The following is a 13,483-nucleotide window of genomic DNA, read 5'->3' as shown; positions in this document are numbered from 1 at the left end:
TATATCGCGATATTGTATCGTGAGACACATATCGGTATATGTATCGTATCGTATTGGGATTACGCCAAATTAGACAATTGTTTTGGGATATTGGGCTATATAAATAAAATTGAATTTTTGACACTCCTCCAATAAACTATTGGTGCTCTGCAGAAACTATGTCCTAAAAAACCTTTTTACTTTTGGCTCAAAAAAAACATAATCATGATTAAAAGACCGCACTTTTAAAATAGATCAAAAGATGATCAGATCTTTAAAAAGAACATTTCAGTCTTAATTCTTCTTTATGATAACAGAAATAAATACATGAATGTGAAGTCTGTGGATCAAATATGGTCACAGGATACAGACGAGTTTTTCTTCCCCCTTTGAAGCTGACTGATTATTCAAGCTCCCACTCACAAGGAACCAGCAGCTGTTGGGGAAACCATGCAGGAGAAATTCCTTTGAGGCTCAGTTCCTGTTCCCCGCGTCACCTCCTATTTATCAAATAAACAGGGGCATGAGAAGTATTTATCCATTAGAGAAAAAAAACAAATTCTGATTAAAGATCCACTCCGATAAAAATCCTGCTTTTAGTGTTTTAAACTAATTATGGAGGAAATTAGGAGTGTAGGGGAAATCAATTTGGCGATATATCGCGATCTTTCATTTGGTGATACTTGTATCGATTTAAAATGCTGAAAAGATAGTAATTCATTCATTATTTATGAGCGTCCTTCAGCGTCTTACTTTTTTTTCCACCTAAATACCAGACCGCTTGTTGGCAGCACCGCACACTTTGAGCTGCTCTACACCGCGACCAAAACAACAACAAGATCTCGTGGGAAACTGCTTGTGTTAAATGTTCAGTCTGCCTCGTGGTTTTTGTTGTTATGAGACATGAACTACTTACTTTTTACTTACAGGATGAAACTCAGTTCCTCCTTGCTGCCAGGATTATAAGATATGATTAATAAATAAAATTAATTTTACCATTTTATCACAATAAAGGATGTTTTAATATTCTAAGTCAAACTCTTAAAAAAGTGAAAATTTGTTCTGGTACAGTCTTGGGATATATTGCGATACATATCGTATCGTGAGACGCGTATCGGGATATGTATCGTATCGCCAAACTCTGAAACTACACTCCTCTAGAGGACATATATAAAGAAGATGAAGCACAAAAATGGCATTTCTAAATATTTCTTCTGTTGTTGTGAATCAGGAGTAGACTAAAAAAGAAAAAAAAGAAAAAAATTCCAGAAGCCAAAACGTCCTGAGAAAAGAAACGTAGTTTTCTCATCATAACGAAATAATCAAGAATGAAGCGTCCCCTTTTCCTTTTACCGAATGGAGACGCCGAGACTATTTTTTAAGTCTCTTTAGTTTGTGTTTAACAATATAACTCGTTTTAACGATTTATTATCTGTTTCTCCAGAAAACAAAGTTCGCTTTCATGAAAATGATAAAAAAAAGAAAAGCAAGGGAAGCAGTTTTCAGCTTCTGTAACAAATGGTGCATCTGTGACGTAGAAAATATGTTAGGCGGGTCACAAACTCCCTGTTCCGAGTTTGAGCTCTGGAGAATGGGGGCGGGGTTGCTCAACGCCATTGGTCCCGCCCACAACTCAGAGGTTAATTTCTAATGAATTGTGTAGAAACTGTCCTAGAAAATTACAGGTTTTTCGATTATGGCTAAAATTGACAATTCCACTGAACGCGTTTACAGTTGATCAAAAGTATTCATAAATTTGTTTTCCGTTTTTATTTTCCGTGCAGGAGAAAATGGAGGACTATGAATACGGAGACAGTAATGAAAGCTACGACTATAACGACGAGCACGGTGTTTGTGACAAAGAAACGGTGCGCTCCTTTGGCGGCGTCTTCCTTCCGATCATCTATGCGCTGGCTCTGGTGGTGGGCCTCGCCGGGAACGCGCTGGTGGTGGTCGTTTACACGTCCCGCCTGCGACTGAGAACCCTGACGGACGTGTGCATCCTTAACCTGGCCATCTCGGACCTGCTGCTGCTGTTCACGCTGCCGTTTTGGGCGGCCGACGCCGTCCACGGCTGGACGCTGGGCTCAGCCGCCTGCAAAATCACATCGTTCCTCTACAGCACGAACTTCAGCTGCGGCATGCTGCTGCTGGCGTGCATCAGCGTGGATCGCTACCGGGCTGTGACGCACAACCCGACGGGCCGAGCTGGGACGGGGCAGAGGGTGAGGAGGCGGTGGCTTCTGGTGTGCCTCGCCTTGTGGGCTTTGGCCAGCTTCCTGGGCCTTCCTGAGCTCATCTTCTCCAAGGTGAAGGTTTCCCATCACAGGACTAGCTGTACGCCCATCTACCCGCGCAGCATGGCTCGGCCTGCGAAGGCCGCCTTGGAGCTGCTGGAGGTGATTCTCAGATTCCTGTTGCCTTTCGCAGTCATGATCGTCTGCTACACTTTGATGGGACGAGCGCTGAGTCGAATTCCCGGGGTGAGAAGAGAAAGGAAGTGGCGAGCCCTGCGCGTGCTCTTCGTGGTGGTGGCCGTCTTCCTGCTCACCCAGCTGCCCTACAACGTGGTGAAGCTGTGCCGGGCGTTGGACATCATCTACGTCTTGGTGACGGTCTGCGACGTCAGCAAAGGTCTGGATCACGCCCTCCAAGTGACAGAGAGCCTGGCGCTCACGCACGCCTGCATCAACCCGCTCCTCTACGCCTTCATCGGCTCCTCCTTTAGGAGTCACGTCCTGAAAGCCGCCAAGCACCTCGGAGAGCGGCTCGGGAAGCGTTCGCAACCAGAAAGCAAGGAGCCGGCGGTGGAGATCGCTCTCCGCACGCAGAGTCAAAACAACTCCCAGTCCGAATCAGACGATCAAGATACCAGCACCTTCACGATCTAAGCTCCTGTTTTATGTAACATCACACAGCGATAGGAATCACCTGACTGTTGTTACCTGCTGGTACAAATAAACAAACCCCAGCAGCAGGAACGGATCTAAAGGCTGGACGCTGCCCCACAGGAGGAAGTTATCAGTCCTGGTTTATGAGCTCTTTGCATGCTTGTCTGCTGATCAAATGTTTATATACTTTAAACACAAATATCAAACTGTCAGCTATGTATAACATTGTTACAGTGATTTTATATGCATATTTTATACTAATGTATTTTCATAAATAAAAAAAAAGAATGTCTCGACTTTTTCATGTTGTAGCTAAACTAATCGGAATTTTAAACGTCTTTTAAGATGGTATAAAGACGAGCTATAAAAGGAAAATGAAATACCAGGAAATCTAGAAATTTAGAAAAACAGACAAAAAACTAGAAAAGTTGCAATAATGCTAGTTGGAAAGCTTTTTGCTTAAAGTAGTCACTGAATATGCTGAAGCTTTGTGCATAATGTTAAATTTGCTAAAAGACTGAACATTTCTCTAAGAACTATGAAAAGTTTAACCATGTTGGAAATAAACTAGGACGATTATTTCAATAGTTGACTAATTATATTTTTTGATTAGTCGACTAATCTGGTCATGAGTAAACTGGATGTAAAACACACATTTTACCCACCATTAGCTTTAAACTAACTAAAACTAAAGACAATTTAGATGATTGTTTATTAAACCTTAAATAAATCATGCAGCTTCTTTCCCTTATTTGTTTCTGGTATTAAAAACAAAGGAACTATTTTTCACAAACGATACATTTTGGTCTCACGGAGTCAAATATAATAAAAGTGCATTTTGTGATGCTAGAATCCCAAACTGCGCGATGTTCTTGCTCGATGCAGAAAAGTTAGCATTTCTACATGTTTTTGCCAGAGAATTTACATTAGTAAATAGGATATTTTGCCAAAATGAGATTTATTAAGAACATACCAGAATCCTCGCGTGTTGTTATGGTCCTTGAGTCTTCCCTAACTTCCTGTGACATCACTACTGATCCACATTATTGTGCATATGTGTCAAAGAGTGTGCATTCAAAATAAAAAGAGAGAGAAAAAAATAAAGAAAGGACTAATTATTCATCAACTAGTCGACTAATCGTAGCGGCACTAAAACAACCAGTACTTTATTTCCTTGATCATACTTTTAGAACCTTATTGGTTAATGCACATTGATTTTATTTTTTAAATATTTTGTTGTGGAAATCAGACTTAAACATTTTTTTTCTTAATTTGCCAAAAGTAAAGCACCATGAATTTGCTTGGTTAAAACCAACTTGTATACAGTTGCAGCCTTAAATTTTATTACAGCGAAAGACGTATTAATATTCAGGTAGAGTTTTTTTCTAAGTCATAATCTTAAAAAAACATGGAATATTGTTCTGGCGCAGTTATAGGATACATCGCGATACATATTGTATCGTGAGACATGTATCGGTTACGTATCGTATCGCCTGACTCTTTTAATTCCTACTAAAAACAGGAACATTTTCAGGACATGTTGAATTGATCACAGTTGAACAAACTACTTATTTCAACTGGTGAGGAAAGCTCAGCATTATTTATCAAAGCTTCCCAGCAGGAACTTCCTTAAAAAAAAATAAATAAAACACACCGGTCCTCTTAGGGTGTTGCCCTTTCAGCAGGATTCCACTGTAGTGCCGTTCAGCACTGATGTAAACCAGGAGTGTCTGATAAAGCTCGGCTTCCAAGTAAAAACTTAACAAAAAAAAGAACAAAAATTAAGTACTCAAACAAAACAAGAAACCAAGCAAAACTTGTTCCTAAGGAGTCAAACGGCTCCGGAAAAGGCTGTTAGGAACACAATGAAACCGATACTTCACAGTTTGAGGAAATGTTTGGGAATTAAAAAAAAAAAAAAAATCTCAGCTTGGTTTTACCCTTTTTCCCATAAATAACACAAAATGGGTCTTAATGAAGAACACTCTTCATCGTGCTTGTTTTTGTGGGTCCGGATGCAAAATTTAAATGTCAAAAACACAAAACTAAAAACAGCAGGTCTGGGAGAAACATATTTTTATCCCAAAGTGATGAACGGATGAACAACATTTATGAAAATGATTGATATGATTTTGAATCGAACATCTTAAGTGAAGAAAACAACAAATATTGCAGATTATAGGAATGTTTAGTTTAAGATTTACTGGATTAGTTCAAGAACAGCAGAAAATCCAGTTTGAAAAATGTCAGTAAAACTACATTTTTGTTGTATTAGTTAAATATAAACAATATTTTAGGGAAAGCTAAAGTTTAAAAAGGTATCTTCAACTACGGTGTCAGGAAGGTATTTTGGCGCTAAAGCAGAATGAGGTGGCGGCATTGATTTAAATTCCTCAGAAAAACCACCTCTTTCCAGCAGGACGAGTTCCTCTGTAATTACTTGTAAATCCATTCGACTTTTCCTGTAATTTTCTGGTTTCTTATTAAGAAAACATTTTATTTAAAAATAAATAAACATTGAGCTTCTGTGGAAATACTTCATTTTCATCTAGAATTTATTCACCTGAATTTTATAACTGAAAAATTGAATAAATTGGACTCATTATTGCTTCTAGATGATTTTTTTTAAAACCTAAAATGCAAATAAAACTTTATTAGCATTAAAAACTTTTTTTAAATATATAACTTTTAGGAAGGACAAAACCAGATTTATTTTTGGAATCCTTTGGTAGAGTGTTTTTTTTTTCTTTTTCTTTTGAGTATGAGAAATAATATTTCACAATAAAAGCCCCAATTCTCCGAACACAAACCCCCAGAGTTTTGGAAACATTCCAAACACGTCTTTTTAGGAATGGAAAGAACGGTTGCCTCATGACAACGTAAAACCTTCTAAATAAACCGAAACAAACAAAAATCTCCGTTTACTTCTGCTTTTGTGGTCAAGTGCAGTGAGACTATGGATATTCTGAGTCACACCAGGAAAAAAAAGGGTTTCCACGGTAGAAAAAAAGGAAAGATAGCAACTAAAAGCAGCAGAATGGCCATTATCACATTCTTTCCTATCAAAGATCTGTTCCTCACAGCTACAGATGGTGGAACATTTCACTTCAAAGAGGAAGAAGAGTCAAACTACAGATGACTGCCAGACAAAAATCACAGGAATCCTGAAGGCTCTGGGGGTTCTGTAAACACCATGCACCAAAACGGAATTTCAACCATCTTTTGTTAGAGTAAACAAAATTAAACTGATCTGATTTTGATCAAACCACAATGAAAATATCAGATTTTAAATTATTTTATGATACAAATTAAAGATAAGCTAAAAGTAAACAAAACGATTAAGTAAAATGAAACTTTTTTTTCTTTTTTCTTTTTAATAACTGACTCATCACTCTTGTACATTTACAAACCCAATCGTGTCTGTAGAGTGTTTGGAAACGATCAGTCATACTGGTTCAGCCTGTTAGCGAGCCAAAACCAAAAAGAAATAGATTCAAGATTTTCATGAGTATTCTGGACCGTTTATGTTCTAAAACTCCTTTTGGATGAGTCATCCGGGCTTTACTTTGTCCTGATGGACATCCCATCAGGACTCCGATGCTCCAACATGTTGTTTGAATAAACTTCCTCCCTTTTAGTGCCAAACTAAACAATAACATTTGCAGGTTTGATCGTTTACAAGAATTCCTTCATTTATGACTTTCCTCCTTTAATAGATGCTTTAAAGTAAACATGGTAATAGGGAATAAAAGTACGTCTTAAAGGTTTATTGGCTCTCCTGTTATGTTTTCACTCCTAAATGAAGTGTAAAGGATTGGATGACATCTCGTGTACTCACCACTCGTCCACCATTTCCTGCCATTAATGATGTAGCTGTCCTTATCCCTGCGCATGCTGCACTCCATGTTGGCTGCATCGCTGGATGCAACGTCAGGCTCTGGAAAATCAAGCACAATTTGACAATAAAGCAACAATTTCTGCCAATTTATTTGCAAATCGCAGCTGTTTTGGGGATAACAAGACTTTTCTTTTAAAGATTTTAACATTTTTTCTCATTTACAAGGTACTAAAATGACCAAACTGCTGACAAAAGTCAAAACTTGCTGCCATGTGTGTCTACAAAACACACAAGTAGACTGTTTCCTGGCAACACACGGGAACCAAACAGGAAGGAATTACCCGTCTGGAATTGTGTGTTTGCTGTTGCTAACAGGTCCCACTTCCAACCCAAACGTTTTTAACTGCGTCGGTAGCAGCTGAACTCATTACGGCTTGTTTTGTTTGAGACCATAAATGTCACTGAAGGAGAAAACCACAACAAAGCAATGAGGGATTCCTTTTAAACAACAGCAGTTCTGCAAATGAGGAGAGAGAGGGTGAAGGATCGCACGAAAATCCGGCAATTTGTGACCTCAAACGTGCAAAATGGAAAACAAACTTTTCTTTTTTTTTTTTTTAAATTGTGGTATTTCTGATGTTGGAAATTGCTGCAGTTTTGTTTGAGTGTTGGTACCTGTCATACAGAAGCAGGAGCGGATCTCTCCTCTGAGCAGAGGCTCCAGCCATTTCTTCTTCTGCTCCTCACTACCAAACATGTGGAGCACTTCCATGTTTCCAGTGTCTGTGGACAAACATCAGAAATGTGTCACGTTCTCATTATTAAGCCACATATGGTAACAAATGTGGAACTTTCCTACCACTAAAACAAAATATTTGTGCTTTGTTCCCTCACTTATATTTTACTGTTTTTGTCAACGTTTTTTAATGAAAAATGTTTCACCAGGAGCCTGGCAGTTGAAGACATCAGGCGCAAAAAGACAGCGCCCAGTTTCCTCGGCGATGTAAGCGTAGTCCAGCTGACTGAGTCCACTGACAGCAGGAAGGAAGAGGTTCCAGAGCCCCGCCTCTTTGGCTTTTGCCTGTAAGAAGACATAAAAGTCAAGAGCACGCACCAACAGAAACCACACAAAGTATTATTTATGAAGGAAATATTTCATGATCCACTCTGAAGAAAAATTATTTTCAGTATAAGAAAACAATAGAATGAATGTGCCTTAACCAATGAGATTAAGGAATTAAAGTGCTGTTTAACTGTGGCTCTTTGGTTTCTTAAAAAAGTTAAAGATTTAATTTTGTTTTAAATGGTGTGTTGTTTTGGTTTATTTGTTTTAGTTAAATAGTTTTGGTCATTTGCGTTTATATTTTCAAAGTAGACATTTAAACAAAATTCTGCATCTATAATTATATTCCATAGATAAATGAAAAAAAAAAGGATAAGGGCGAATCAGAGTCATAATATTACAAAATGTCATGTTTGACTTCTGCAAAATCTGCTCCAACAGAGAGATTCTTTTAAGCAAAAGGTTTATTTTATTTTGAAAGGAACTTATATGCGACGCTTTCAGAAAAAAAAAAGTGAAATACAGAAACATAGGACATTGTTATAATGTATTTTTATAAATTTAAAGTTGTAAATAAAATATTTAATGATGGCAAAATTATAAATAAAGTGTATTTTTCTAAATGGTGAAGTGGGACTTGGTGGCTCTCATTGGTTTTTGTTTAGTAGGAAACAGACACAAATGGCTCTTTTAGTGTGCAGATCCCTGATTTCCAACATGGCTAAATCTAGTATTTACACAGTTCAGGAATCTGAACAGTAGGGAAAACAAAAGATGCTGAAGGATGCTCATAAATAATTAATTAAACATCATTTTGTCGGCATTTTAAATCGATACAAGTATCGCCAAAAAACATATCGCGATATATCGCCAAAATGATCTTTCCTGACTTTAAGATAAAGTAAGTAAATACGGAGGAACTAAAATATTTGTCAAAAAATGTGTTTTGGTGTATTCAGTCCTAAAAATGTCTGTCAAGTATAAGCAGAAACCTTACTTACCTTTAAATCCTCGATTATTTGAGGTGTGTGCCACCTCTGTGGAGACTGAGCGTGCTTACTGTAGTATTCTGTAACCTCCTGAAAAGAAAAAAAACATTTCATTACATAAAACAAGTAAAGATGAACACTGATTATCTGTTCTAAAATGATGTCATCTAATCTGTGCTTCTTCCTGAAGCAGAGAAACACAAAGAACAGAAGAGACCTTTTTGTTTTCATTCTTTAATCCTGATTTCATGAATGAATTGCTCTCTCACATCCTTTGCGCTAACTGCTAATCAGAGCAGGCAGATCTATTATGCAGAGACTGTCGGCTGTGAGCACCTACCTCCTGGGCAGGAAGCACGTGTTGTTGCATGAAGTCTTTGACCTGCTGGAGAACAGCCCGCCCTTTAGCTGTTTGGAGGAACAGGCTTTCTGAAGCTGGACCTTCCAGGGGGCTGGCATTAAACACACCTCAGATGTTAAAAGTTTGGATGGAACACAGGAAATACCACTTGGGTGCCAAATTCCGTCAGTATTTGTACTGGCTTTGAGGAGGTTTTGGATAACAAGTCAGATTCAGAATAAACTTTCAGTACCAGTGGGTAAAAAAAATAAAAAAATAAATAAGTGAATGAAGATAACAATTTCTGCATGTTGGGGTTGAACCTTTTAGCGAGCTGCAAGGCGATCTGAGCGGTTGGCTCCACGCTCTGGCCGAACTGAGCAGCGTTGGGAGCGCTGGCATTTCCAAGCAGGTGGCGAGCATATATCCCCTGTGACCAAAAACAAAAATTGTTTTTTTGTTAATTAAATGAATTTAATAATAATAATAACTAGAAAAGTTGCATTACCTGCAATGATGCTAGTGTGAATGCAGTAAACTGAGATTATTCACATTAATTGCTGAAGGGATGTGCTGAAAATGCAAAAGCTATTTGCAAAATGTTAAATTTGCTAAAAAAAAATGACTGGAAATTTTGTGTAAGAACTATGAAAGAGTGCAGAAGTTGATCTTAATTTCTGAAACATTTGTTGCAATATTGCATAAAAAAACCCTAATACATGTCAGTTTTGCAAAAATATTTAGTATGTTGCTTGAAAATAAGCTAAACTAAATTAGCCCAGAAAACCTTAGGAAATGCTAAATTTAGCAAAAATTCTCCAATAAACTAAGTTAGTAAAAAAAAAAAAAAAACTTAATTAGTCAAAAATATTAGCCTGTTGCTAAAACAGAAGATAAACTCTAGATTAGCCCACAAAAAACCTCAGTAGATAAAACATTAGCCAAAATGGTAGCATGTTGCTAAAACACAAGCTAAACTCTAAATTAGCCCACAAAAAAACTCAGTAAATAAAACATTAGCCAAAAACGTTAGCATGTTGCTAAAATACAAGCTAAACTCTAAATTAACCTAAAAACCCCAGTAGATAACAAATTAGCCAAAAATGTTGGCATGTCGCTAAAATATTAGCTAAATTCTAAATTTTTTGACAAATACTATATAAAAAATTCAAAACATACCTCATGAATATTTTGAAAGGTCTGTTGTTAATCTACTTAAAATTTGAAGACTTTTTCTTTAATTTCCTATTGGGCATATTTTAATGAGTATTTAAAAAAATATAAAGTTAATGAATACCAAGATAGCTGAAATCTCTGAAAATGTTAGTTTTTATTTGCCAAAAAACATAGAGAAAGGAGCAGGAGAATCACTATCGTGTGAATGTTTTTAAACATTATCATAATAATAAACGTAGCATTGTAAAGACCTGTGAAATCGATGCCATCTTGAAGAAAGACAGAGCCAGGTAGAAATTTAAATGCGGCAGAGCCGTCGGAGTTCCTCGACACGAGCAGTAGATGGATATCAGGTCGGCAGCAGCTGGAAGGCCTGCTCAGAAAAACAGGTGGTCAGTAAATCTTGTCAGGTTATAATTCAAGGGTATCGTTAAGTCTACCTTCTATTCCTTTAAAGGTGTTTATTATGTTGCCAATGCTGAAATTTGTTGGAATGTAGTGAGGCATGAGGAAGTAGGCCAGGTCAGCCAGCAGGTTGCCTGTAGTGGAGAGCTCCCAGTCCAACACCGCAATCACACGAGCCTGGTGACGATAAACACTGTGAAGGAAATCCTCAAAAACCCACCTCAAACTGCAAAATCCGTACCTCTGTTGGGTGAAATACTAAGTTGTCGAGTCGCATATCTCCATGGACAAGCGTGACTTCATCGTCTTTGTCCGGCAAATTTTTCATCAACCAATCGGAGAGCTCGTTCATGGCTGGAATGTCTCTGTGTGCGGCTGCGACGTACTGCTTTGTCCAGGTGGAGACCTTCAGGGATGAAAACCTCTTAGAAATCCAAACATTTTTTAATTCTAGATTTCTGAGTGGGATCTCACTTGTCTCCTGCAGTACCCCGGGCCTTTCCCAAACCCCTCCAGGTCCAGCGACTTCAGCTCCAGTGAATGCAGCTTTGCCAAGACTTCCACTGCAGCCACATATAAAGCACTTCTTTCTGCTGGAGTCACCTCAAGCAGGCGCAGATCCCTGAATATGCGACCCTGACCAACAAAAACAGATGGACAGCAGCACATTTGGATACAAACTAACATTTGCTTTGCAGAAAAAAATAAAAATAAATATTTAGGGGTAAAATAGCATAGGTTTTCAACTAAAAAAAAAAATCAGAAAAAAAGTTTCACATTAGATGCAATAAATGATGTTGTTCAATCTTACCCTCACATGTTGCATTACGTAAAACTCGGTTCCGATAATGGAAGTGTCTGTGCAATGCAAGAGCGGCTGTGGAACAGGGAAACCAGCCGAGAAGAGAGCTTTCTGCACGCGGTACTCCCTGTTAACCTGGTCACAATAAAAAAAAGAAAAAAATGAAACACTTTTATTTAAATCATATTTTATATATATATTTGCAATACTATGCTTTATTTTATTTTATTTTTAAATAACAGAAATGCTGTTTATAAATAGTGTTTCATTATATTTGAGCTGGGAAAAGTGTCAGACCAGACTAAGAATAAAATAAACACAATAGTTTTTTTTCCATTATTATTTGATTATTTTTTTTAAAAAAGTGTTTTTAAAAGTTTTTTTCCTGTAAAGTGTTTTAACACTTCTTAAAGAATGCCAAATATGTGGTCTGACTTGGGTCAGCTACTCCCCCTGCTGGACAAAAGACATTACTACACATTACTAAAAGACTACACTAGACGCTTTATGTATTTCGTAACATTTACTAGATCAGATTAAAGTTTTTATGGTTTATATTATGATAAATTAGGATAATACTTGTGTGAACCTACAGAACAAAGCTGTGCAGACAGAGCAAGTGGTATAACCAGCAGCACTACAGGATGTTGTGGGAGAACATGTCCAAGGTTTTATTGAAATCATTTTGTTTTTATTTAATATTTTATTTTTTTAGTATTTTTTTACATTGACCCATACATTGCAAAATTAATTTTCAAATGGCAAACCTGAATTGGCAATTAAATAATGCATTTACATATTGCACATTAAAATTGTTGTTTGTTTGTATATGTCTAACGTGAGATGAAAAGGCGACAATGAAGAGATTTTAGTCGATACTCGGGTGAAAAATGTGATTTTATTAATGGCAACAGTGATAAAATGTTTGTTTTTCACCACTAGGAGGCGCACAGAAATAGTTAATGTGACCATCAGAGAGAGCAATTTTTTAAGAATTGTTGTTTTAAAGTAAATCATACACCAATACGTTAAAGGACATTATTGCCTCCCTTTTTTTAAGTTAATTTATAAAAATCCTGCAAAGAACAACAAATAACTTTAGAAATGTAAGCAATTTGTTGATTTTATTGATCAATATTGCTTAAAATATTTATTCAATTTCGTTACATTTATTTTATTAGCTATTTTAAAATGAAATCAATATTATAAATACATCCGTTCTGCAACAAAGTGACTCGAAAGCGTTGATTTCCCCACAGGAGGCCCTTATTTCAACCTTCAAAACAAAATATCCAGATCTTTTGTAGATCTACAAATATATCCTCATTGTTTGGTATCTTGAATGACTAAATCAGAGTACAGGATGTTAAAGTTCAGCACTGGTAGGGGACAGGATTAACAAATGTTCAGCATGCATTCATAATTGAACACAAAAACAAAACGTTTCCTCTGCAGGAGTAAAGTCCGATTCCTGACCTGATGGGCTCCGGGCAGCAGCTCTCCCGGGGGTCGCTTCCTCAGAACATAACTGGTGGAGGAGGACTGGATCAAGAACGTTGGATTTGACTGACCAGTGCTGAAAAAAATTAAGATTTTTTTTTAAATTAGCACTAAAATTTAATTTTAGATAAATAAATCACAAAATGGGTTAGTTTTTGCTAATTACCTGTACTGTCTGACAGAAAGACTCCCATTATCGGACAGCCGTAATTTGACAGACAGATATTTTTGAAGCTTATTAACGTCGAATTTATGTTGCTGTCGAACTGGAGTTGTCAGGTCGTCCATGGTTTAATTATCCTGGATTAATTATTAATTTTTGAAGCTGCAGACGACAGTTTTCCCACAATCCTGTTTCTGGTCGGATCTATTATAGATGCACACACCGGCGTAGCGTCTAAATACAAAATTGATTTATTGAAAAGAAAAAAAAAGTTTTCCGAACATTAAAATGTAAAGAAATACAGCCAATTTAGTATAAATAATAAAACAATATTTTA

At 37.0% G+C, this 13,483-nt stretch overlaps 2 protein-coding genes across 2 annotated transcripts in view; one reads left to right on the top strand and one right to left on the bottom strand.

The window, feature by feature from the left end:
- Positions 1-3,167, top strand: part of ackr4b (atypical chemokine receptor 4b) — a 5,636-nt gene extending 2,469 nt beyond the window's left edge. The window contains exon 2 of the mRNA XM_024280476.2: positions 1,764-3,167. Within this exon, the coding sequence (XP_024136244.1) occupies positions 1,770-2,870 (1,101 nt within the window). The 5' untranslated portion in view covers positions 1,764-1,769 and the 3' untranslated portion in view covers positions 2,871-3,167. The remainder of the gene's footprint in view (positions 1-1,763) is intronic.
- acad11 (acyl-CoA dehydrogenase family, member 11) overlaps positions 1-13,371 on the bottom strand; it is a 19,096-nt gene extending 5,725 nt beyond the window's left edge. The window contains exons 1-13 of the mRNA XM_024280473.2: positions 13,150-13,371; positions 12,960-13,059; positions 11,493-11,618; positions 11,156-11,317; positions 10,923-11,087; positions 10,717-10,858; positions 10,528-10,649; positions 9,424-9,530; positions 9,101-9,212; positions 8,773-8,850; positions 7,651-7,789; positions 7,384-7,491; positions 6,709-6,807 (exon numbers count right to left, since the gene is read on the bottom strand). Coding sequence (XP_024136241.1) covers positions 6,709-6,807; positions 7,384-7,491; positions 7,651-7,789; positions 8,773-8,850; positions 9,101-9,212; positions 9,424-9,530; positions 10,528-10,649; positions 10,717-10,858; positions 10,923-11,087; positions 11,156-11,317; positions 11,493-11,618; positions 12,960-13,059; positions 13,150-13,271 — 1,582 coding nt within the window. The 5' untranslated portion in view covers positions 13,272-13,371. The remainder of the gene's footprint in view (positions 1-6,708; positions 6,808-7,383; positions 7,492-7,650; positions 7,790-8,772; positions 8,851-9,100; positions 9,213-9,423; positions 9,531-10,527; positions 10,650-10,716; positions 10,859-10,922; positions 11,088-11,155; positions 11,318-11,492; positions 11,619-12,959; positions 13,060-13,149) is intronic.
- Positions 13,372-13,483: the final 112 nt, after the last annotated feature.

This window comes from Oryzias melastigma, linkage group LG20 (assembly GCF_002922805.2).
Source record: "Oryzias melastigma strain HK-1 linkage group LG20, ASM292280v2, whole genome shotgun sequence".
NCBI lineage: Eukaryota > Metazoa > Chordata > Actinopteri > Beloniformes > Adrianichthyidae > Oryzias > Oryzias melastigma.
Note: the sequence above shows the minus strand (reverse complement) of the source record. Positions and strands in the feature narration are given on the sequence as shown.